At 51.1% G+C, this 23,578-nt stretch overlaps 1 protein-coding gene across 2 annotated transcripts in view; it reads right to left on the bottom strand.

Moving 5' to 3' along the window:
- Positions 1-12,017: 12,017 nt before the first annotated feature.
- LHX2 (LIM homeobox 2) overlaps positions 12,018-23,578 on the bottom strand; it is a 30,913-nt gene continuing 19,352 nt past the window's right edge. The window contains exons 4-5 of one of the 2 annotated variants that reach the window (XM_084958529.1): positions 22,916-23,121; positions 12,018-12,819 (exon numbers count right to left, since the gene is read on the bottom strand). In XM_084958529.1, coding sequence (XP_084814655.1) covers positions 12,532-12,819; positions 22,916-23,121 — 494 coding nt within the window. In that variant the 3' untranslated portion in view covers positions 12,018-12,531. 2 annotated transcript variants of the gene reach the window in all.

Raw genomic sequence — 23,578 nt, 5'->3', positions numbered from 1 at the left:
CAGGGTGCCTCCTTTCTTGTTTTTAAAACTCGGGAGCGCTCAGGCAGACCTTCACAGAACTGGTGGAGACAGAAAGGAGACGACTGAGGGGTCTCCTACCGGCTTTGCAGCCCATACCCATCTTTGCCCTGAGACAGGAGGACGACCAAGGTTCCAATCCTAGCTCTGCCAGCTCCACAACCTCATCACCTTATGCCCAAGTCTCTGTAGCTATAAAATTGGGTTAATCCTTGGATCAACCTCAAGTATTAAGAATTACATGAGACAGTCTGAGGATGAAATGTGGTAATGACCCTAAAACCCTTAAATCATACCTATCCTAATGTCAGACACAAAATATCACAGAGAAACACTTCTTTCTAGAGGTAAATGTGTTATGCCCACCTGCCCTTTCCGTCTCAACACAGATGTCTGCCTTCTAACGTGGTCTTTCCTGACTCCCACGTGGGTCAGGTGCCCCAGTGACATTCCCTTCCAAGCCCGCCTGCATCCACGCCATCTGGCAGCCTGCCTCACCCATGTAACCACCCCAGGCATGTGTCTTGTCTTCCCCATCCGGCTCCATGCTGGCCCCGGGCACCCAGAGATAAATTATATTCTGGTCCGTTCTCTAAGGGGACCCGGCCCAGAGCAGGAGAGATAGATGTGTATGCAGAGCAAGGAGCCACTCTGAGAATGTCATAAGAATGACAAAGGCACGTGGGCACAGGGCCAACATGCCACCTGACACACAGTGGGTAACACTCCCAAACCGTAATTCCACAAAATGATGCTAATCGAACAGTGGAAAGACTCGAACTCCAATGCTGGCTTTGTCACTTACTTGCCATGTAACCTTGGACAAGGCACTGTTTCTCTGGACCACAATTTCCTCATTTATCAGGGGCGATGCTAACATTAAACACCCATCTTAAGGCTTTGGTGAAATTCAAACAAGTTGATGCCTCTGGACGCGCTTTCTGAACTAGTAGAGGGTTAAACTTCTCAGCTACAGGGAGCTCCCATCATGGCTCAGTGGAAACAAATACAACTAGCATCCATGAAGAAGCAGGTTCCATCCCTGGCCTTGTTCAGTGGGTTTAGGATCAAGCGTTGCAGTGAGCTGTGGTGTAGGTCGCAGATGAGGCTCAGATCCTGGGATGCATGTGGCTGTGGCATAGGCCAGTGGCTACAGCTCTGATTCAACCCTTAGCCTGTAACCTCCATATGCAGCGGGTACGGCCCTAAAAAGACCCAACAAAACAAAACACTTCTCAGTTACAAACTAGCCTATCAAGGTGGGTAGGGAATACAGCCTTGGACAAAGACTCTGACGTTAGGCCTGGTCCCAGGACCAGTCTGGACGCCCCCTTGTTTTTTGACCTAAGGCTAAAGGCTCAGCCTCAGTTTCTCATCTGTCAAATGAGGATAAGAGTACGTACCTCCTAGGGTGACATGAGGAGCCAAAGAGCTCACAATGATGGGAGTTAATACTTCTTGCACACTTAATGCCAGACAGGGCTTTTAAGTGATTTCTGTAGGTTAACTCATCTACTGTCATTTTACAGCTGGGAACATTGAGGCAGAGAGGTTTTAAGCAACTTGCCCAAGGTCACACACTTAGGGTGCGTGGCTGGGAAATAATCCTGGCAGTCTAGCTGGCACCAGAGCCCAAGGTCCTAACCACCCTGCCGCCTCTGAATCTGTTTAAAGAGCTTAGAGGAGTTCCCGTTGTGGCTCATCACTAATGAACCTGACCAGCATCCATGAGGACGCAAATATGATCCCTGGCCTCGCTCAGTGTGTTAAGGATCTGGCGTTGCCATGAGCTGCAGTGTAGATTGCAGATGCGACTCAAATCTGGGGTTGCTGTGGCTGTGGTGTAGGTCGGCAGCTGCAGCTCTGATTTGACCTCTAGCCTGGGAATTTCCATATGCTGCAGGTGCTGCCCTAAAAATGAAAAAGATAACAATAAAAAAATAAAGAGCTTAGAAATGGCACATAGTCAGGCCTCAGCAAACAGTAGCCATTCTTATGATTCTGTTAATATGCGTGTTGATATCATCAGGATCTTTAATTACTCATCAGTCCCTCCTTAGAGCAGGGCAAGCTGAAGCCCTTTGGGCCTGAGTGGCTGCCAGCTGAGAGCTGGCACCATGAGCCCAAAATGTGGGCAAAGCTTTATTTCCTTGTTACACCCAACAAGAGTCAGCGCATAGAGCACTGGGGCAGGTGGGTCCAGCACTGGGCCTGACCTCCAGGTAAGCACAGCTGTCACAGGTGGCCCTCTCTGCCCAGTCTGGTGCTGGACACCCACCTGACTCCCAGAGCAGGGCAGAGCCAGGCTGGAGAGGCCGGGGCAGACACTGGGCCTTTTGTGTCCTACTCCCCAAGCGGCCCAGCCCAGAAACCTGTCCCCACCTCTGCCCCAGGCTGGGCGCAGGGCGTGCAGGGTCCTCCTGGGAGAGGAAAGAATTCCAGCTGGAGTTAGGAGTCTGACCAGTAACCTGGCTCCACTGCCTACTGGCTCAGGGTCCGTGGGCCAGTCCCTCCCTGCTACAGGCCCAGGTTCCTCATCTCCAAAGTGAGGCATAGAGACCGCGACTCAGGTACAAGTAGGCGTCAGGGAAGGAGGAGGAAAGGAAATTAAGGGGACAGGCAGGGGCCTGGCCACCCAGCTGTGGGTGCAAACATGGCTGGGGCTTTTCACCCCACCACCCAGACAGGCCGGGATCACCCTCAGCCCCAACACACACTCCCCAACCTCCAGCTCCCAAACAGACACCATCACAAACACCTCTGTTCACCTGAACTCTCATCCCCGTGTGAACACAGACTGATACCCACCCCGAACACAGATGCACATGCCTGATCACAAATATACACCCACATAGACACACACACACCCATGATCACAGACACATACACACACTCTTGGTCACAAATGCACACTGCACACAAACACTCTGAACACAGACGTACACACACACACACACACACACACACCTGATCACAGACACACATTTCAACAGACACACACACACCTCCATTAATATACACATCACACGATTATACACAGAGATACAATGACATCAAAGCACACCTCCCGTCCCCCAACCTACACCCACTGCACCTCAGTGCTCACCCCACAGCCCACTCGCCCATCACACCACACAGACGGGCTTTGGGGAGGCCACTGCGGGGCAGAGTGAGCCCTCCCAGGAGCCCAGGATAGGCGCATGGAGTTGCACCTCCTCATCCCTTCTTGTACTCTGGGAGCTCCTCAGGCTTGAGCCCACCACCACTGCCCAGAGGCCTGCGAGGATGAGCCTAAAAAAGGAGAGGAGGGCATTCAGGGGGACCTATCGCGTGCCAATCCCAGGGCTGTGTGCTTCCATCTGTCACAGCCCATCGATTCTGCCTAATTGCGAGCCTGGCCCGTGTTACAGACTCCAAATTAGAAGCTGAGAAAAGCGTCCTGAGCGCCCCCCCCCCCCCCCCAAAGAACAGGTCTCTGATCTCTGACCTTGCTGCGGGGCACGTCAACAGGGCAGACCCTCCTGGGGCAATGCCGCGGTGCACCGCCAGGGGGCGCCCTCCGCCCGGCCCCTGTGGGCGCTCGGTCGCCCCGCACGCGGCACACGGCGTCCCTCTTCCAGTCCCCTCGGTGCGTGCCCGGGCAGCTCCCCCGGGAGCTTCGCTAGGTTCTGGTCGGCCGGCGCCCCCACAGGATGTCTCCGCTCCTCACCCCGCCGGATCCCGACCTCGGCTCCGGCTTCCGCCCCCTCCCCAGTCCCCAGAGGCCTCCTAGGACAGCTCCGGGCTCGCGGCCACCCCCTCTGCCCGGAACCGCCCCGTAGCCCACTCCTACCCCGGCTCCTTCTAGAAGAAATTCTGAGGCCACCCCACAGTAGAGTCCCCTCCCGAGGCTCTTGGAGCAAAGGCTCATAAAGGTGGCTGGAGTGAAAGCCAGAATTGAATTGAGTAAATAGCAACAGCTTCCCCCCCCACCGTCCCCCACCGCCCCCACCCCAGCAGAGCATCCTACGTGCCAAGCTCTCTGAGTTATATCAGTCAGTGCTGACAAAACTCTAAGCAGTAGGTGTTACCAGTACCTCTGTTTTACAGATTCAAAATGCTAGAAGCTCAGAGAGATGACGTGATTTGTCCAAGATCCCAGGAGCAGGAAGTAGCAGGACAGGGTCTAGGGCCAAAGCTCTAAGGGCTGGATTCTCAGCCACGGGTGAAGGCCCCTCCGACATTTATTCTCTCCAGGATCTAGGAATATTTTTTAAGGACCCACCACCTGCCAGGCACGCTGCTGGGTGTAATAGAAAGATGCACACAGAGGCAATGAGTCACAGAGCGTACAGTTGCAGGAAAAAGGGTAAAATGGTCCCAAACGTGCACCCACAGATTTGTCATTAATTTGCTCACTTGCTAAAGGTCTGTTACTAGGAACCCTGTGCCCAGCACTGTGCTGGCAGTATTGATCTAAGCGGGAAGAGGCCTGCCCTCGGTGGCCCTTTCCAGATCCAGGCAAGCTGCCTGGAAAGCCCACAGCCATGCCTCCAGCCCCAGCTCTCACCATTCTGGCCCTTGCTCTAAGAGCTCCAGTGACACTGGCTACCTTTGAGTACCTTGGACCTGCTGGGCTCAGGGCCTTTGCACATGCTGTTACTCCTTTTTCTCCCCCTCCCCCTCCCGTTTGCTAATTCCCACTCACTTATCTGTTCTCTCAGTGACACCTCACTCCAGGAAGCTGCCCTTTCCCTCCCCTGAGTATATGGTCCTACATACACCTTATCATTAGTTACTTTTCAGGTGACTTGACATGTATATCCCCCATGAGACTCATAGGTGCATAAGGACAGGGGCCGTCTTATTTGCTTGTATCCCCAGTGACTAGCACAGGACGTGGCACTCGATAAGTGTCCTTTATCGAGTGATAAAGGATGAGCCCAGCTCTGCTGCTTACGTGCTGAGTACCCTTCCCCTCTGTGAACTTACCCTGCTCATCCCTCAAATGAAGGGGCCAGGTTGGGGGGAAGTCTCCAACTCAGGCTGCCTGTCAGAATCTCTGAGGGGCTTTTCAAAAAGGCACAGGGAATCATTATCACCATCATCACTGAATCAGAAGTGGGGAGAGGGTGAAGGTATGGATGTTATAATGAGCAAACTCTGAGAACTATAGAAGCTGGGCAGTCAGTGCATGGGGGTTCATTATACTCTTCTGTTAACTTGGCAGCTGTTTGAAATTTTCCATAATAAAAAGCTTTGTTTAAATACCCACAGTGTACTATTTCTATTGTAGAAAAAGCTGCCGAGGGAGTTCCCCTGTGGCACAGGGGGTTAAGAACCTGGCATTGTCACTGCAGTGACTTGGGTCGCTGCTCTGGTGTGGGTTGAATCCCTGGCCCAGGAACTTCGACAATCCATGGTTGTGGCCAAAAAAAGAAAAGCTGCTGGCTCTGAGAAAGCTAGTTCTGAAACCTGGGTCTGGCTTGAGGCTTTCTGAGGCTGCTCCCAACTCCGAAGAACTGGCAGTGATTCTTTCATACCCACGTGGGTGCTGCTCAGTGGTGGAAAAATCCTGCACCCTGCACCTTCTGCCCTCTTCCCGGACCCCTACTGCGCTTCAAACTTTTACGTAAGTTGCCTAATTTTCCAACTCAAAGAGTTCTCCAAAACATCAATCCCTGTTAGGAGCCCCTTGTAGGCTCCCTCTGCTGCTTGAACGTCCATTCAAAGCTACTCTCCTACCTGGTCTGCCTCCTCAAGACCCCAGGATGGTTGGAATTGTCTAGGTTCCCCCAGCCACAGTGCCCGGCATAGTGGAGGGATGGATACACAGTAGCTGAATTTCTTGAATTGCAATAAAAATATGTTTGTGAGGGTTCCCATCATGGTGCAGCAGAAACGAATCTGACTAGGAACCATGAGGTTGCAGGTTCGATCCCTGGCCTCACTCAGTGGGTTAAGGATCTGGCATTGCTGTGAACTGTGGTGTAGGTTGCAGACGTGACTCAGATCCTGCGTTGCTGTGGCTGTGGCGTAGGTCAACAGCCACAGCTCCAATTAGACCCCTAGCCTGGGAACCTCCATATGCTGCGGGTGTGGCCCTAAAAAGACAAAAAAAAAAAAAAAAAAGAAAGAAAGAAAGAAATCTCTTTGTGGCCCCCAAGCCGTGTGACCCTGAACAAAGGAGCCCTCCTGGGCTTCCTTCTCTCCAGAATGGAAGGGCGCTCCCTGGCCCTGGTGCTGTGGGAAGGACTCAATGAGTAACATTGATTTTTTTTTGGGGGGGGGGGCTTGTCTAGGGCTGCTCCCATGGCATATGGAGGTTCCCAGGCTAGGGGTCTAATGGGAGCTGTAGCTGCCAGCCTGTGCCACAGCCACAGCAACGAGGGATCCAAGTCACACCTGTGTTCTACACCACAGCTCACAGCAACGCCGGATTTGTAACCCACTGGGCGAGGCCAGGGATTGAACCCACAACCTCATGGTTCCTAGTCGGATTCGTTAACCACTGAGCCACAACAGGAACTCCGGAAGGACTCAATGAGATAATGAACATGGCGTGGCAAGTTGCCTAGGACTTTTACCCCTGCAGACCTGGACTCTCCCTCCTTGGGGGTCCTGTAGGCCCCCAGGCTTCCCTCATGCCAGCAGTGGCTGGCGGTTGATGCATGTGTTTCCCAGAGAGCCTGAGAGGCAGAGAGGGGGCTGGTAGCCAAGTTATCTCCACGTTCCCAGCATGGGGCCAAGGAGAAAGGGAGGGAGAGAGGAGGGGAAGGATGGAAAGGAAGGAGTGAAGGGCCTGCTGGCACCTCTAGAGTCCCCATAGGCGAGAGGGGCCAGAGTGGTTCTCCCCAGGGGCCTCAGCTGGCAGATGAAGTCTGCAAGTGGCCACTCATTTTTTGATTGTTTGTTTTTGTTTTTTTTTAGGGCTGCTCCTGCTTTGGCATGTGGAGGTTCCCAGACTAGATGTCAAATCACATCAGAGCTGCAGCTGCCGGCCTACACCACAGCCACAGCAACACCAGATCCAAGCCACGTCTGCGACCTACACCGAAGCTCCCGGCAACGCCGGATCCTTAACCCACTGAGCCAGGCCAGGGGTCAAACCTGCATCCTCACAGATGCTAGTCCGGTTCTTAACCCGCTGAGCCACAACAGGAACTCCTGGAGGTGTCCACTCTTGCCAGCTGACACACAGGTCACAGCAGCCAACATTTCCTCTCCAGGAAGCAGCACTTTCTCTGGTTCTGCCGCATCGGTCTCCAATCTGACAGGACAGGGAAGGGGTCTGCTTGGTTGTGTCCTGGACCTGCAGCTCAGGAAAGAAGAGGGATGCAGTGGGGTGGGGGTGGGGGTGGGGGTTGAGGCATCTGTCCAAGGCCCCCCAGGGCCAAGCTCCATTTGGTATTCAAGGCTATCCGTGAGCCGAACCTCACCCACCCATCCAAGGGTACCCCCAGCCATCAAATGACCCTCCACCTGAGACTGTGGTCTGGATCCTTTTGCCTGTGCCCTGGCTGTTTCCTGCCACCCCCTTCTCCACCCAGTCAGCCTTGGTTCATCTAAGATTCCAACTACATAACACCTCCTTGGAGTTTCTCCCAACTTTTTTTTTTTTTCCGCTTTTTTTTCAGGACCACACCTGAGGCATATGGAGGTTCCCAGCCTAGGGGTCTAAATGGAGCTACAGCTGCAGACCTATGCCACAGCCACAGCAACACCAGATCCTTAACTCACTGAGCAAGGCCAGAGATCGAACCCGCAACCTCATGGTTCCTAGTCGGATTCGTTTCTGCTGTGCCACGACGGGAACTCCTCTCCCAACTTCTTGAGACAATTCCTCACACCTCCCCTGGAACTTCCCTCATATTTAGTCAAACCACAAATATAGCATGCATATTTTCTCTGATGGAATCCTAACAATACCCCTGCAAGGTGAATGCCTTTGGCCCCATTTTATGGATTCAGAGTGGCTAAGTACCTTGCCAAAATTCTTGCAAGCCAGAAAAATCCGTGGAAGGTCTCTTCCATCTGCCCTCGACCTCCCCACTCCAGGGAAAATGAGACTTCATAGGATGGGGCAGGATAGGGGACAGTCACGGTCAAGATCATGGCCCCTGCAAACTGCTCAATGCCAGGCTCCAGTAGGAATAGGTCCCAAGAACCAGGAGGCTCACCATGTTCACAGAGGCTGGAGCCAAAAGCGCTTTGGTGATGATCCCTGGGTCCCTTCTGTAAGCCAGCATGTGGGGAGGTGGGGACACTGCTCCAGAGTCTCAGGTGGCAATGATGATAGCATCCTCCCACCCTCTTCTCCCTCCCTCCCACTTCCAGGGCATAGAGCTGGACTGGCAGCCTGAGCCCAGCCCCAATCCCTGCCCACTGAGCACCTGTTTTATAGTCTGAGCCTCAGTTTATTTCTGTTGTCCTTTTGTCTTTTTCCTCCTTTATTATTATTATTATTTTTTTTTTTTTTGTCTTTTCTAGGGCCACACCTGCGGCATATGGAGGTTCCCAGGCTAGGGGTCGAATCAGAGCTGTTGCTGCCGGCCTGCGCCAGAGCCACAGCAACGCAGGATCCGAGTGGTGTCTGCAACCTACACCACAGCTCACCGCAACACCAGATCCTTAACCTGCTGAGAGAGGCCAGGGATCGAACCGGCAACCTCATGGTTCCTAGTCAGATTTGTTAACCACTGAGCCACGATGGGAACTCCTATTTCTGTTGTCCTTTTGGTCCCACCTTCTCCCTCTCTGAGCAGCTCTCTTCACCAGCCTAAGGGGCCATCTCTGTTTCTCTTGCTCCGTCTCTCTGTTTTGGTCTCTCTCAGCCTGAGTCTGTCCCAGGATCTCCCTTTATCTCTGCGTCTCCTCTCAATCGCCATCTGCCTTTCTCTCCATCGCTTCCTCTCTCCGCCTGTGTCTTTGACTCTTTTAACCTGGGTCCTTGTCACTGTCTCCGTCTGTCTGCCTCCACTACTGTGGCTTTCCCTTTCCATCTCTCTTTCCCTGCCCACTGTTAATCTGTCTCTCTGCCTCTCTGTCCTGTGTCTTTATCCCTGTCATCGTCTCTCTGTGTCTCTGTCTCCGTGCATATCTTTGTCACCATCTCTTTCTATCACTGTCGTCGCCCTTCTCTGCCTCTCTCACCATCTCCCAGTCTCTGTCACTCTCTGCTTCTGAATCTCTCACTCTGGGTGTGCTGCTCGCAGTCTCTGACTCTGGGGAGAGCAGTGCCCCCATCCCGGGCCCAAGAGCAGACCTGGCTTCTGAAGTTGCTCCCATGTCGGGGCGGGGGGACCCCAGGGCATCATTCCAGGGCCTGCTCCATCTGGGTGGCAGTGCTGACAGAAGAGATAGGAATCAGACTTGGCTCTGTCCGGGCCTGAGCAAGGGGCACAGCCAGGCTATGCGGGGGCGTCTGGGTGCCTGCAAACGTTTGCATGTGCGCACATCTGGGTGTGTGTGCGGGTCTCCCTGTGTGGGGTGGTCTGGGTGTCTGTCTAGATATAGCTGTGAGCGTCTGGGCCTGTTTATGTCTGTCTGCAAGACTTGTGTATGTGCGTCTTTGTGTGGGGCTGTCTGGGTGTGAGCAACTTAGCCTGTGGGTCTATCCATCCATTCATGCCTCCAGAGTGTACCTGTGTGCATGTCCGTGGGTACCTGGGAGGGCCTGGTGTCAAAATGCATCCGGGCAGCCATCCACAGACCAGGCCCTCTGCTTGCATTCTAGTCCCTAGTCATCAGTGAGGTATAGATTCTGTTGACAGGTAGAATAGTAGAGGCTTTAACCCCCAGGCTTGAATGTGTGACTCTGAAGGTATCTGCTTAAGGTTGAGAGTTTGGCCATCTGGAAACAGACCTGGTTCAAATCTTGGCTCCTCCACCGCTAGCAGCCTGACCCTAGGCAAGCTAATCTTGGGAAATCCTGAATTCACTCAGCAAAAATGTGTTAATCAAAACCAGATAAAACTAATCTATGATGCTAGAGTTGAGAATGATGGCTGACAGGGAGGGGGCCCAAGGGAGACTTCAGGGGGCTGTAAAAGTCCTAGTTTTTTTTTTTTGTTTTTTTTTTTTTGACCTTTGTCTTTTTAGAGCCACACCCAAAGCATACACACCCAAGCCACACCCAAAGAGGTTCCCAGGCTAGTGGTCTAATCGGAACTGTTGCTGCCAGCCTATGCCAGAGCCACAGCAATGCCAGATCTGAGCCGAGTCTACAGCCTACACGGAAGCTCACAGCAATGCCGGATCCTTAATCCACTGAGCCAGGCCAGGGATCGAACCCACAACCTCATGGTTCCTAGTCAGATTTGTTTCCGCTGCACCAAGATCTAGAACTCCCTAAAAGTTCTAGATCTTGATCTGGGTGGTGGTTACATGGGTGTGTTCCTTTGGAAAACAGTAACCAAGCTGTTCATTTCAGATCTGTGCCCTTTAGGTACATTATCCAGCAATATAAAAGTTTACAGGAGTTCCTGCTGTGGTGCAGCAGGTTAAGAATCCGATTGAGGCAGCTTGGGTTACTGTGGAGACAAGGGTTTGATTCCCTGGCCGGGAGCAGTGGGTTAAAAGATCCAGCACTGCTGCTGTAGCTGCAGTGTAGGTCTCATCCGTGGCTCCGATTCAGTCCCTAGCCAGGAACTTCCATATGCCATGGGTTTGGCCATTAAAGAAAAAAAAAAAGTTCACAAAAAATGTATTGAGCTTCTACTATTTGCCAGGCATTAAACAGCAATAGCAACAACAGCATTCTCAATCTATTCCTGCCCTATGTCCTTCTCCCATCACAATGGCCGAAAGCGGAAGGGAGAGAGACCACAGTCCCAGGCTGGATCGCCTGGCTGTTTTCTTCTCAAAGCAGCTGTGATTTTTCCCTCTGGATTTTCTATTTGGTGGGCTACTGTGGGGCATTTTGCTCAATGCCGGCTGGCATTAGATCGGGCTGGTAACGGAGTGCCCTGCAGCAGGGCTTAGGGCAAGAAATGAAAGGTGTAAGATGCCCTACAAGCAGTAGACAGATGTCACACCTGCTTGCTGCATCCAGCAATGCTAGGCAATGCCTGGATACACACATTCCTGCTCTCCATCTGCAAAATCCTGACATGTCATTTGTCATCCCATAAAATACACTGAGCTCCTACCATATGCTAGACCCTCTGCTGGGCCCTTCAGCACACCTCACTTTGCTCTCACTACAACTGTCTTGCAAGGGTTATGATCTTCACCCTCTAGCCGAGGAAACTGAGGCCTGAGAGGTGACAGGACTTCCCTCAGCTCACTCTGCTCAGCAGTAGATTCCAACCTCATTCTGCCGGCTGCCATCCTCCACCTTCTCTGGATGCATCTTTTCCCAGGGTTTCTGAGGTTACCCGAAGCTCTAAGAAAGAAACCAAATTGGCTTGATTTTGCCCTCTTGAAGATTTTTGAAATTTTGCATCATTCATCAGGAAAACTCGAGCTGAAGCTGCCCTTTGGTGACAGCACTCACTCCTCATGGGGAAGGGCCTCCCTCGTTGCCCGACATACACTTCCAGACTAGAGAAGAGCAGAAAAAGGGAGGTGGGATGACCTTTGACCCAAGTATCCAGCAGGGCACGCTTATTTAATATTTGAAAGAATGAATGAATGAATGAATGAATGGTATTCTGCTTACATGCTCTCCCTGTGTTAAGACGATGTCGTGTCTGTCTCCACTCTAAATCCTTAAGGCAGGGACTGTATCTACTTCATCTCTGGATCCCAATAATCAGGCCCTGGCACAAAAGAGGAGCCCCATAAACAAATACTTACAAATTATTAGAGATAAATAGGGGAAGAGCCTTGAATTTACCTCTGGACTCCAATAAGACTCCTCTAAGTCCTGTGAATTTCACACCCAACTAAACAGCAGCGGCACCAACTAGTTTCAATAAGTGGTTTTATTACTGGTTAGATTTTACAAATTCTGATATTCGAACAGACTTCCACCTTAAAATTCTAAAACAACAAAGCGACCGTTGGAGGGGATTTGATTTTTTTTTTCCTTTTTTTTCTTTTTAGGACTATTCAAAGTAACAAATTTTTTTTTTTTTTTTTTTTTTTACATTTTTGCTCTGGTCATAAATATACAGAGAGAAAAAGAGGGAGAGAAAAATGAACAAGTCATCCAAAGTATGGAGATAAAACAGTATTCCTAAGGCACGTGGCAGTCTTTGAAAATACAGAAGCTCTAGCCAACTTAAATTATTTGTTGTTTTTCCTCGCTCAGTCCACAAAACTGTACAGTGACACAAATGTTGTGTTGCAGATAGATCTTCCAAGTAATTCCAGTCCACACTGCTGCGGCAGCCGGGGGTGGGGCGCGGGCGGGGTGGGGGGGCGATTATTTTCTTCCTCAGTTTCCAGGCGAGATCCTAAAATGTGGTTAGTTAGTTGCTCAAAGCCTCTATTTTAAAATACACTTGGAATTCAACTAAAGATAATTTCTTTTTTAAAGAAATTGTGGGGCGGGGCGGGGGGGAGTGGAGGTGGGGGGACCGCGAGTCATTAGAAAAGGTTGGTAAGAGTCGTTTGCGAGGGGCTGTGAGGCTCGTGGCCCTCCAGGTTGCCAGGCACAGAAGTTAAGACGGACGTCACAGTCGGCAGGGTGGGACTAGTCAAGTCTGTGAGGGTGGTGGGCGTGCTGGAGGGGCTGAGCGAGGCGTTGGACAGCTCCGAAGCGGGCCCCGACGGCGTCCCCGTCTGCAGCGCCGCCTCCGTGGACTTGTCCACGCCCGTGTTTTCCTGCCGTAAGAGGTTGCGCCTGAACTTGGCCCGGGCGTTCTGAAACCAGACCTGCGTGGAGGGGGGGAAGACGGAAGGGCTGGTCAGAGGAAGGCGGGCAGGATCCCCGAGAAGAGCAGAGCACCCCCCCCACCCCCCACCCCCAGCCCCACTACCCCGCCACTGTTTAAGGCAGGGATGCTAATCAGTGGTCGGCAGAAGGGAGGGCGGGAGATTGAAAAGTCAGCCCCACCGAGAGTTTGTTCTGAATACAATAAAAATGTCCTTTCCTCTCATTGGCTGTTCCGGGGTTTCCCCTTCTGTTAGAAGGTTCCAGAGCTGAGCCGCATTCCCCTATATCACAGCCACTGGCCACGGGGAGCCCACTCAGCACTTGAAACGTGACTAGTTCCCAAAACAGCCAGTCTGTACGTGAGAAGAGACATCAGATTTGAAGACTTGGTAGGAAAAAAAAAAAAAAAGGAGGTAGACCTCAGCGGTAATTTTTATTTTGATTATATGTTGAAATGAGAATCTATCAGACATATTGGGCCAAACAAAATATACTCTTAGAGTTCCCATCGTGGCACAGCAGAAACGAATCCGACTAGGAACCATGAGGTTGCAGGTTCTATCTCTGGCCTTGCTCAGTGGGTTAAGGATCTGGTTTTGCCATGAGCTGTGGTGTAGGTCGCAGACGAGGCTCGCATCCTGTGCTGCTGTGGATGTGGCGTAGGCCAGCACCTGTAGCTCTGATTTGACCACTAGCCTCGGAACCTCCATATGCCACAAGTTCGGCCCTAAAATGCACACACGCACAAAAAAGGGTATGCTCTTAAAATTAACTTTACCAGTTTCTTTCTTTTTGCTTTTTTAATGTGGCTACACGAGAATTTAAAATGTAAGATTATATATGTGGCTCACGTTGCCTTTCTATTCTGTTCTGGAAGATTCACACAAACCAGATCGCAATCCTTTTTCACAATGGTTGAGAAATTTGTTTTTTCAGCAGTCGCCTTTAAGCAGGCAAGAGATCCCACAGGTTCTTGTTGGTACAATTTTTAAAGTTTTTCTTGGTGAGTCAGTCTGGGAAATACTAGAATGGTATAAAGAACACACAGGAATCAGTCAATAAAGAGCTACTAAGAGGAGGAAAAGACGAGATCCTAATCCCCACCACCATCCGTTGGAGAAAGTGCCAGCACCCCACACCCCTGGGTTTCAGGTTCAGGGCAGAGTGGGCACAGCTGCCTGATTAGAAGAAGGCCAAGCAGTGGTGTGCCCCACAGACCCCCTCTCCCAACCCGCCATGTCCCAGTGTCCTTCATGAGAGCTGGGGTGGCGGCCACGTTACCGGAGCTTGGTATGAGAAGAATGCCCAAGAGAGAACAAGGGTTTGCTTTCATTTTCCCCTGGGCACAGACTCACGCACACATCCATACCCACGCGGCTGCAACCGAGCCTACCGTACCCACGAAGACAAGTAGCAAAAGCCATCTACACAGCGCCCCCACCACCACCACTAGCCTGCCCACCAGTCGAACTCCACAGAGAGATTCTGCTGTACCCTGAGGTCCTCAAAGTACTTTGGGAGAAGCCTAGAGACTCTCGGAGTGGGGGGAGGATGGGCGGTTGTATCTCCCAAAGAGAAACAGCCCAAGGGGCCGGGCCCCTTCACTTCCCTTTGCGTGAGGAAAACACCCGCCAGAAGCCTCCCCATAAAACAAAGGACCTTTGGGAATTTTACAGATTCTGGGGTGTCCAGTTGCCTATTTCCAGATGTGCCTGCATCTGCCTGTCTTCCCAGTGTCTCAGTCAGGGATGGGAAGGGCTGACTCCTGGCCCTTCCCTCCCCTGGGGACCACCGCAGCTCCAGGAGCCTGTCGCCTCAAACCCACCTTTTTGGTGGCCTGATACAACTTGGGCTCAATTAAAAAGCACAGCCCCGAGGATCCTGGAGTGAGGAGGGATCAGGACCCTGTGTAGCTGGGAAACAAAGATCTCACCCCAGCACGCTGGGTCTTTGCAGGAAGAAAGCACATTTTCCCTGGCCTTCTGCCCTGAGCAAGCCCACCGCCTCTTCCAGGGGCTTGCAAACAAGCATGGTGCTTCAAGACCAGCCTTAACAAGCACTTCTTGGAGTGGGAGCTCCTTGCTGTGTCCATGTGGCTCAGAGAAGGACCGATGGAGAGAATGATGGAGAAAGCCCCCAAAGACAGGCCCTCAGAAAAAGGAGGAGACTTCGCAAAGTGTCACTGCAGATTGGGGATGAGAAGGGCCAGAGACTTGCTGTGTATCTGACTCCCCAAGCGGTAGCAGGAGCGGGAAGCCCTGGGGGCGGTGCATGGCCTGTTGGTCCGGGACTTGAAGCCCTGGGGAAGGGCTGGAACCAGTTAGTTGCTGGCTGTTTGCTCTTTCTCCAGCGTTGCCCTTAACAGTGGTTTGTAAACAATGACACCATCTTCCACCACTGCCTTCTCTGCTTTACTGGATCTGAGGCGCTGGGAATGTGGTGGATAAAAGTCAACAACACAACTAAAAGCCAGCTGCTCTGGGGGTTTGCGTTGAGTTTGTTTCTCACCCTAAGCCAGGCTTCACCACAGTGCTCCTGGGTATTTCAGAAAATCCCCTCCCGAGAGGTTGTTGGGACAGGGACCCTGTCTCAGTCGTCTTCGTGTCCCTGAGGACGTGCACAGGGACTGGCAAAGATTAAGAGTCAGTCACGTGCACTGAGTTAATAGTAATAATAAGAGATAAGAATTATCGCCTTCTACCTGCCAGGCACCAGGCCACCCTCTAACACGCACCATCACAGGTTATCTCCATGACGGGCCAAGGGGTGGTGGGGGCAGAGGCGGGGGCGGGGGGGGGGCTCTATCACCATCCTCATTTTAGAGTTTTAAAACCAAAGCAACTCGGAGAGGTGAAGTCACTTGCCCAAGGTCACACAGAGGCCAAGCTGAAATTAGAATCCAGGATTATCTGCCATAAAAAGTCCATGCTCTCCCTACCACATGATCCCGAGTGAGTCAGCAAGTGAATGAATGAATGAATGAATGGGTGAGTGAATGAATAAACACAGAAGCAACTGAGGTGCAGTGGCAAATGCACTGGATGTAGCTTCCAGTTCTGATTCTGCCACTGACCAACCGAGCGACCTGGGCTAGTCCCCTTCCTCTGGGTCTGCCTCCGTTTCCCTCCCTGTACAAGGGGGGTGGACCACACCACATGGTCTCTATGGCCTCTTGGGGTTCTGACAGGCTGGGATGCTAGGGCAGCTGCAAGAAGGAAGATGAGCTGCTTGCTCTACCCACCCATCTTCTTAAACTGAAGCCCTCTCATCGTCTGCAGGGAGTGCCCCAGCTGGCACCCTGGGGATCCCCACTTAGTCCTGGTTGATGAGGAAGCCCGCATGACTACGTGCCCCTCCTGGGGTGTGCCTCACAAATCCCCCTCCCCAGGACTCGGTCATCAAGGAGACCAGGAGGGCCAGTGAGAATTCACTTTGTCCCACACATCTCCTCCTGGGTCGGTAAGGAAATCAGCCAAAGGACAAAAGCGTCATGCCCCCCAACATCCGTGGCATTTGACTACGACATCGAGACCAATGGCTGCATCCGAGGCATCCAACCAGATGGGACAAGTGGAAGTCACACCACAGCCACTCCATGCAGTTGCAGAGGAAACGTCTCGTGACAAATGTTAAGTGAGGGAAATAACAAAATCATGTCCTCTGGTATGACAACTTCATAAAGCAAATATAACAACGAACATTATTCACTCACAAGGCAAGGTCTTAGCACCATTCTAAGCATTTTATACACATGAACTCCCAGTGCTTTACAAGGTCAGAATAATACTATTGTCGGGTGAGGAGCTTGAGGCCCAGAGCCCAGCCAAAGAGGTGGAGCTGAGATGTGGAGCCGGGTAGGCTGGGCCCACACCCTTACCCACTACTTAACCTCCACCTGCACAACTGGATTACTGGTTTCCTATATCCTCGCATGGGTGATTTCCCCCCATGTGTCTAACCCCTCTGTATGGTTGTTCTATTATTTTATTAAAAAGTTTTTTAGGGCCACACCCATGGCATATGGAAGTTCCCAGGCTCAGGGTTCAAATCAGAGCTGCAGCTGCCAGCCACAGCCACAGCCACAGCCACAGCCACAGCCACACGGGATTGGGAGCTGCCATCTGCGACCTACACCACAGCTCACAGCAAGGCCGGATCCTTAACCCACTAAGCAAGGCCAAGGATTGAACCCACGCCCGCATGGATACCAGTTGGGTTCGTTACCGGTGAGCCATGATGGGAACTCCAATTTTATAACTTTAAAGAAAATTCTTTTTAAAGAATGAAAAATAACGAGCCCTGGACTTGACATCATGACCCCTTGGTTCCTGCTCCAGGGCTACAACTACTTTGCTGTGGGGCCTTGGACGAGTCACTCCACCTGTCTGAGCTTCAGCGACCTCTTTTCTAATATGAGAGATGTGATGGAGTTCCCAGGTGGCACAGCAGGTCAAGAATACAGTGTCATCACTGCAGCAGCTGGTGTGGCTGCTGTGGTGAGGGTTCAGTCCCTGGCCTGGAAACATCTGCATGCAGCATGTATGGCCAATAAATAAATAATAAATAAAATGAGAAATTCAAGCCACATCATCTATGAAACCCCATCCGGCTTCAACCATCAACAACTAGATCAAACACTTCCCAAGTGACAGGCAGAACGATGCTCACTCTCCCCATTTTACAGGTAAAAAAGCTGAGGCTCAAAGAACTGAAGTCCCAATTTAAACCTCACCTCCTCAGAAAAGTCACTCCTGACTACCTCTCTCCCCTGGTCAGGTCCCCATGTTCGGGCCCTTGTCACACCCCCATTATTTTTCCATCCTAGCACTTGTTCTATTTCATTTTCATCAAGAGTTAAATAAGGGTTCTGTGGCCAAATCTGGGAAATGCTGGATGAGACAAACTTGAATCTCTTCAAGATTTCTCAATGCCTGTATTAATGCCACCATGCTCTGAGTTCCAAGAAGACAGACAATCTTTAGCTTTCCCAAACTTATTTGGTCCTGGAATCATTCAAAAGATATTTTTATTATGAGACATTTCAAATATACAGAAAAAGATAGAGATGAATCTCATCAGCATCGTAATTATGTATGCAATACTTGCTGGGCACTGTCTCCCCTCCGGACTGTATGTTCCAGCTGGGCCGTGCACCGCCACGGTCACCTCTGAATTCTCAGTGCCTCAGGCCCCACCCAGAACATGGCAGGTCAGTGTATTTGTCGACAAAGTGAACAAAGGAAAGCTAGTGTTCTCAGTTCCTAAGTTCTCACCTAGTTGAATGAGGACTAACAAGTCAGCTGAAGAATATATCTCAACGGTGGGTTATTAAAATGTATTTTCTTTCAAAGTCACACCAGGAACCCCTAAGGAGACCCTCATCCCAATCAATCAGTTCGCCATCCCCTTCCCAAGCCTGGAGCATCTTAATATTGCACCTTCCTGACCCTTCCTAGAGAAGGGAGAGGGGAGACTCAGAGGATGTGCTGAGAATGGTCTCCAAGAACCGGCAAAGCCTAATGTCTTAATGGACCTCTATCCAAGGGGCCATTCCGTCTGCCGGTCACCTTGCCCACTGATGACAAGTGAGGACTGTGGTTTTTGTGCTGCTGCCGATGATAATTTTCAGCACTTCTTAGGCCCTTGGGGCTTTACAACAGAATTCCTGCTTTTCCTACCAAGGTATGGCATCTATGCCCCACTCCTTCCCTTGTCTCATCCCCCAACTGTACTGCTGCATTCAGGAGCAACATCCAAGCGGATGGGATGCTGGGACTCGTAATCCCTACGCTGTGCTATTCTGGAAAGAGCTGTGGAATCAGACCAATCTGGGCTTGACTTCTCTCATCACTTATTAGCTGTGAGCCATGCAAGGGTTTTAGCCTCCCTGAACCTCAGTTTGTTCATCTGCAGAACGAAGATAATTAAATTTTCTAAATGTATGTAAAAGGGGTGATAGATTGAACCCCCTAGGTAAATGTGTACAAAATTAATGTGCATTAAGTCCTTAATATATACTTTATAAATTATACTTCATGTCATCTGATTTACTCCATGCAACCACCTAGTGAAGACATTATTATCATCCTGTTTTCCAGCTGAAGCCCAAAGAGGTTAAGTCACACACTCTTGATCACTCAGGGAATAAGTGGGAGGACAGAGTCTGGACCTCATATCATACTGTGTCCCAGGCCTGCCATGTTAATGGGGCTTATGAATTACATATTCAGTAACAGCCTAGAGCCCCTAGACACACACACCCACACACACACACAAACACACACACACACACACACATACCCTACAACATCCACTTCTGGGAACACAGCCTCAACCTCAACCAGTCCCTGCCATGCAGACTCTCTAAAGGGTCAAAGTGGACCACAGCCTGCAGGGGGCACTCATGGTCTGGTACCATTATGATGGTGTAGACAGTGATGAGAAACCATTTCACAGGGCCTTACTTGGTACCAACCAGCAGACACCATGCTGGAGCCTTCCCATCATAGTCTCAATCCTCAGGAATCCTCAAGGTACAAACTACTATTATCTCCACTTCAAAGACAAGGAATTGGGCTTCAAGAGAAGTTAAAGTGCCCAAATCACACCGCTGGTATGTCAGAAAGTATCTGAATCTGTATGTTACCTTCCAGAGGTCACGCCACCAGCTGCCTTGCCACAAACTGCCCCCATCCCATCTCCCCCAGCAGCCATCAGTACCCAACACCTGGGAGAGAGCCCCACCCTGCTAATGCTTGGCTCCTGTATCCTCCAGTAAATCACTTCAGCTCACTAGTTCTTAAGCGTCTCATCTGTAAAATGGGAAGGAAAATATGAAGGTGAGGGAGATGAGTGGCTGCAAAGATAACGCTTTGCAAACTGCTGCATATTCATGAGCTGCGGTGCTGTCGGAGAATATTAAGGATTTGTGCAGGAGATTGGGAGGAGGGAGAACAGTGGTCTGATGTGTCCTAGGGGTATGACAGCCCTTACCTCAACAATGTACGGGTGATACACTCAGAGGCAGTCACTGATGGGTTGGTTTAGAGGAAAAAGCAATGCCCACTGATCAGACAGGCCTGGATTTGAATCTCAGTCAAGTGTGTCTTGGAGCAAATGGAAATCATTTGGGCCTCAACAATTCTCTTTTTTTTTTTTTTTTTTTTTTTTTTTTTTTTGTCTTTTTAGGGCCGAATCCACAGGACATGGAGATTCCCAGGCTAGGGATCAAATCAGAGCTGTAGCCACTGGCCTACACCACAGCTCACTGCAATGCCGGACCCATAACCCACTGAGCGAGGCCAGGGATTGAGCCTGAATCCTCATGGATGCTAGTCAGATTCATTTCCCCTGAGCCACGACAGGAACCCCAACAATTCTCATCTGTACAGTGGTGAAGGGATCATGACAGCGAGGACTCAATGAGCAAATTCATCTCACAGGCCTTTCAAAGTCCCTGACATACAGAAGAGCTCTCAAACATTTATTGATTAACAGGCATACCATAACTGTCAGTGCTTCTCTCTCAACTAGTCCCATGCCCCTGGCTTTCTGAGTCCCCGTGGTGGAGAGGGCAGGCAGGTGTGAACAGCCCTGGGTCAGGGTTCTAGGGGAAGAGGCAAGCCTAGACTCAGGTCACTCAGGGGAACTTTTCCTCACACACAAGGTAGGTAGCTGGTCTCTCCCCTGGTCTCCTGCAGAACCCTCCCCCTCCCAAACAACTACACTGTGGGGAAACTGGCTGTGGATCTGTCTTGACACCTAACAGATGAATTTCTTCAGGGCCAGAAGAAATTCATCTCAGTGGTTCATTCATCTCTGTATGCCCAGGGCCTGGTGCCAATAGGTATTTGGTCAGATGAAAGAATGAGAGATAACTGTGCTGGAAATCCAACGTGCTCCTAAATCAAGCCTCCTACCTTACCAGAGCCAGCAGGGATTGGCTCCTCACCCCAGATTCAGACCCAACCATGGACACTTAGTCTTTATTTCACTTAATCTGCATAACTGGTGGGGTAAATGGGTGCCCATTTTACAGATGAGAAAGCGATGACTCACAACGAGTAGAAGGGCAGAATGGAACCCAGCTCTATCTGACATCAAGCCGCTGCCACTGCCCCAGCCCCTGCCCCTGCCCGGCTTCCAGGGTTTGATTCACAGACTGCTCCCCCCCCAACCCCACCCCACCAACTCACCCCCGCGGCGGCGGAGTCTAGAGAGAGGAAGGGACTACTAACCAGGAGAAAAGGCGGCGACCTCGAGTCCTCGGTCCAAATTCACCCAGGGCTGAGGAAGAGACTGGGTGCCAAGGAGCGTCCCGCGACCTAATCCCCAAAAGATAAAGTCCGAGGGAAACGGACCAGCCGGTTCCGAGACCCCAACGGGCGCAGCAGTACCCCCGCCTCTTCTCCAGCCCTGGCCAGAGGAACTTTGGGCCAAAAGGGCCGTAATGCGAGGGGCGGGGCCTAAGCGGCGCTCCAAGGCGGGGGGCGGGCCCAGAAAGACGCATCAGCGTCCCATTGGCTGGCCCTCACCTCCCTCCGCTACTTCAGGAGCCGGCGCAAGACCAAGAGGCCCATGCGGTGCGCAGGTGACCCCGCTCTCCAGAGATCTGCGGACCCTTGGCCGCATCACAGTCTCATCCTGCCACCGCCGTCACCCTCAAAATGCTTTTGAAAAAATTCTAACAGACGCGCAGGAAAACAGGGCGGCTCCACAGCCTTCGGTGTCTATCACCCTCATCCCCTCGGTGTTGCCACTCACCCCAAGGCCCTTAATCCCCTTAGATCTGGGGCTGGAAGGTGGGTCAGAATGACCTGTACTCGAATCCCAGCACCACTCTTCCTGTTGTGAGACCACGGTCGGATCACTTCATCTTTCGGTATTCTTACTCCTCACATCTGCAGTGTTATCCCTACAATCACACGTTCTGAGGAATAAATTGGTTAAACTGGCTATAAAGGGAGATTTTCTCCCACCTCATCATGGGACAGATGGGAAAACTGAAGTCCAACCACCAGAATAATCATTCATACTAGTTAATATATCAGTTAACTGGTTAATCTAGTTAATGTCATTCTTAGCTGCCATCCACTGAGTGGGTTAAGTATCAGCTACTGTGATGGGCACTGATATTATCTCAGTGGCTTCTCCACTAAGCCTGCAATGTAGACAATTTCTTGTGTCCATTTCATATAAGGGAACTGAGGCTCGAGGAGTTAAGTGCCTTGCCAAGGACCAGGAAATGAGTACCAGGAGGAGATGAAGATTTAAAAAGTGGTGGCCCAAGGCTCTGCCACAAGTTTGAGACATGCGAGTGCCTGGGACTCTCCAAACTGGGGTTCTTAACATCTTTGGGGTGATGGACAGACCCTTAGGAAATCTGGTGAAAGCGCTGGACCCTCTCTATCAAGAAAGCACCCTCACATACAAGTGCAATGCTGCTTAGTTTCAGAGGCACCCATCTACTTCCACCCAGAGGATCTGTCCTAATCCCCCCTCCCTCACCAAACCTCGCTTCTGGGAGAGTCTGAGAGACAACAAAGAAACAGAAGGAAAATCTAGAGACAGAAAGAAAGAGAGAAACTAGAGAGTGCAAGCAAGGAGCAGGAAGCAGAAGGAGCAAACAGCTCACAGCAGTTGCCTTGGACGGGCATCATGGGATGAGGGGCCAAGGTGGGGAGGGGAGCTCTGGATTTATCTGAAATGCTTGAACCTTTTACAACATGAACATATTTGAGTGTCACTTGAGTAATAAATAGCAACTAAGAATTGCTTACAAGGAAGAAAAGAAACTGTGTAGACAAAGAGGACAGAGAGACTCACAGACACAAAACAGAAACATTAAGGGACAAAAATTGAAGGACGAACATGAGGAACAAAAATTGTAGAAGAGAGCAGACAAAGTTGTAGGCGGGGGGGAGAATGAAATACAGCTCGAGACAGACGGAAGAGATGGACAAAGAGAATGATAAACAAAAAGATAGGCTGGTGTAGAGACGAAAGTCCTTCCAAGGCCTGCTTCCAAGGTGGTGGGGTTGCATCCCAGGCCCTGGCACCGCAGATGCCCCCGCCCCCGGCCCCGCCCCCGCTGACCTGGAGGACTCGCTTGGTGAGGCCCGTCTTTTGCGCGAGTTGCTTCAAGTCCTTGGCGTCGGGGTTGTGGTTAATGGCAAAGTAAGACTTCATGGTCCGAAGCTGGTGGTGCTTGAAGGAAGTGCGCATGCGCTTCGTCTTCTGGCTGCTCGGGTAGGGCTGGTCCCGGTCCAGGTGTTCCGCGTCGTTCTCATTGCAGCTCAGCGCTAGGGAGGGGATGCAGAGGCAGCAGGTGAACCTCCTGGCCCCCCCTCCCCCACGACACTGCCAAGATCACACCCACCCCACGCTCCGCCAAATGTTTCTAGCCTCCGGACCACACTGCGGGCGCGCACCCTGCTGAGATGGTGATATTATCCCCATTTTCTAGATTTACAGGGGAATCTGAGGTTCAGAGGGCCACCTGCTCACTCAGCTAGGAAATGCTGGATTCAAACCCAGCTCTAGGAGAATCCAAAAACTATCCTGAGCCATCATGTTACAATAATAATAATAACAACAATAATAATATGACAACAAGAACAACTTGTTGATGACTTATTCAACTCCAGATAATTCGATAAAGGCTTTACATATACGCTTTCATCCTCAAAACAACCCTTTGAGCCAAGGTTTATTTTCCCCTTTTTACAGATGTTGAAACTGAGGCTCCAATAGGGAAGT

Source organism: Sus scrofa, chromosome 1 (assembly GCF_054392235.1).
Source record: "Sus scrofa isolate SSC_HxYL_T2T_F1_AM1 chromosome 1, Sscrofa_HxYL_maternal_Yorkshire_Landrace_v2.0, whole genome shotgun sequence".
Classification (NCBI taxonomy): Eukaryota; Metazoa; Chordata; class Mammalia; order Artiodactyla; family Suidae; genus Sus; species Sus scrofa.
Note: the sequence above shows the minus strand (reverse complement) of the source record. Positions and strands in the feature narration are given on the sequence as shown.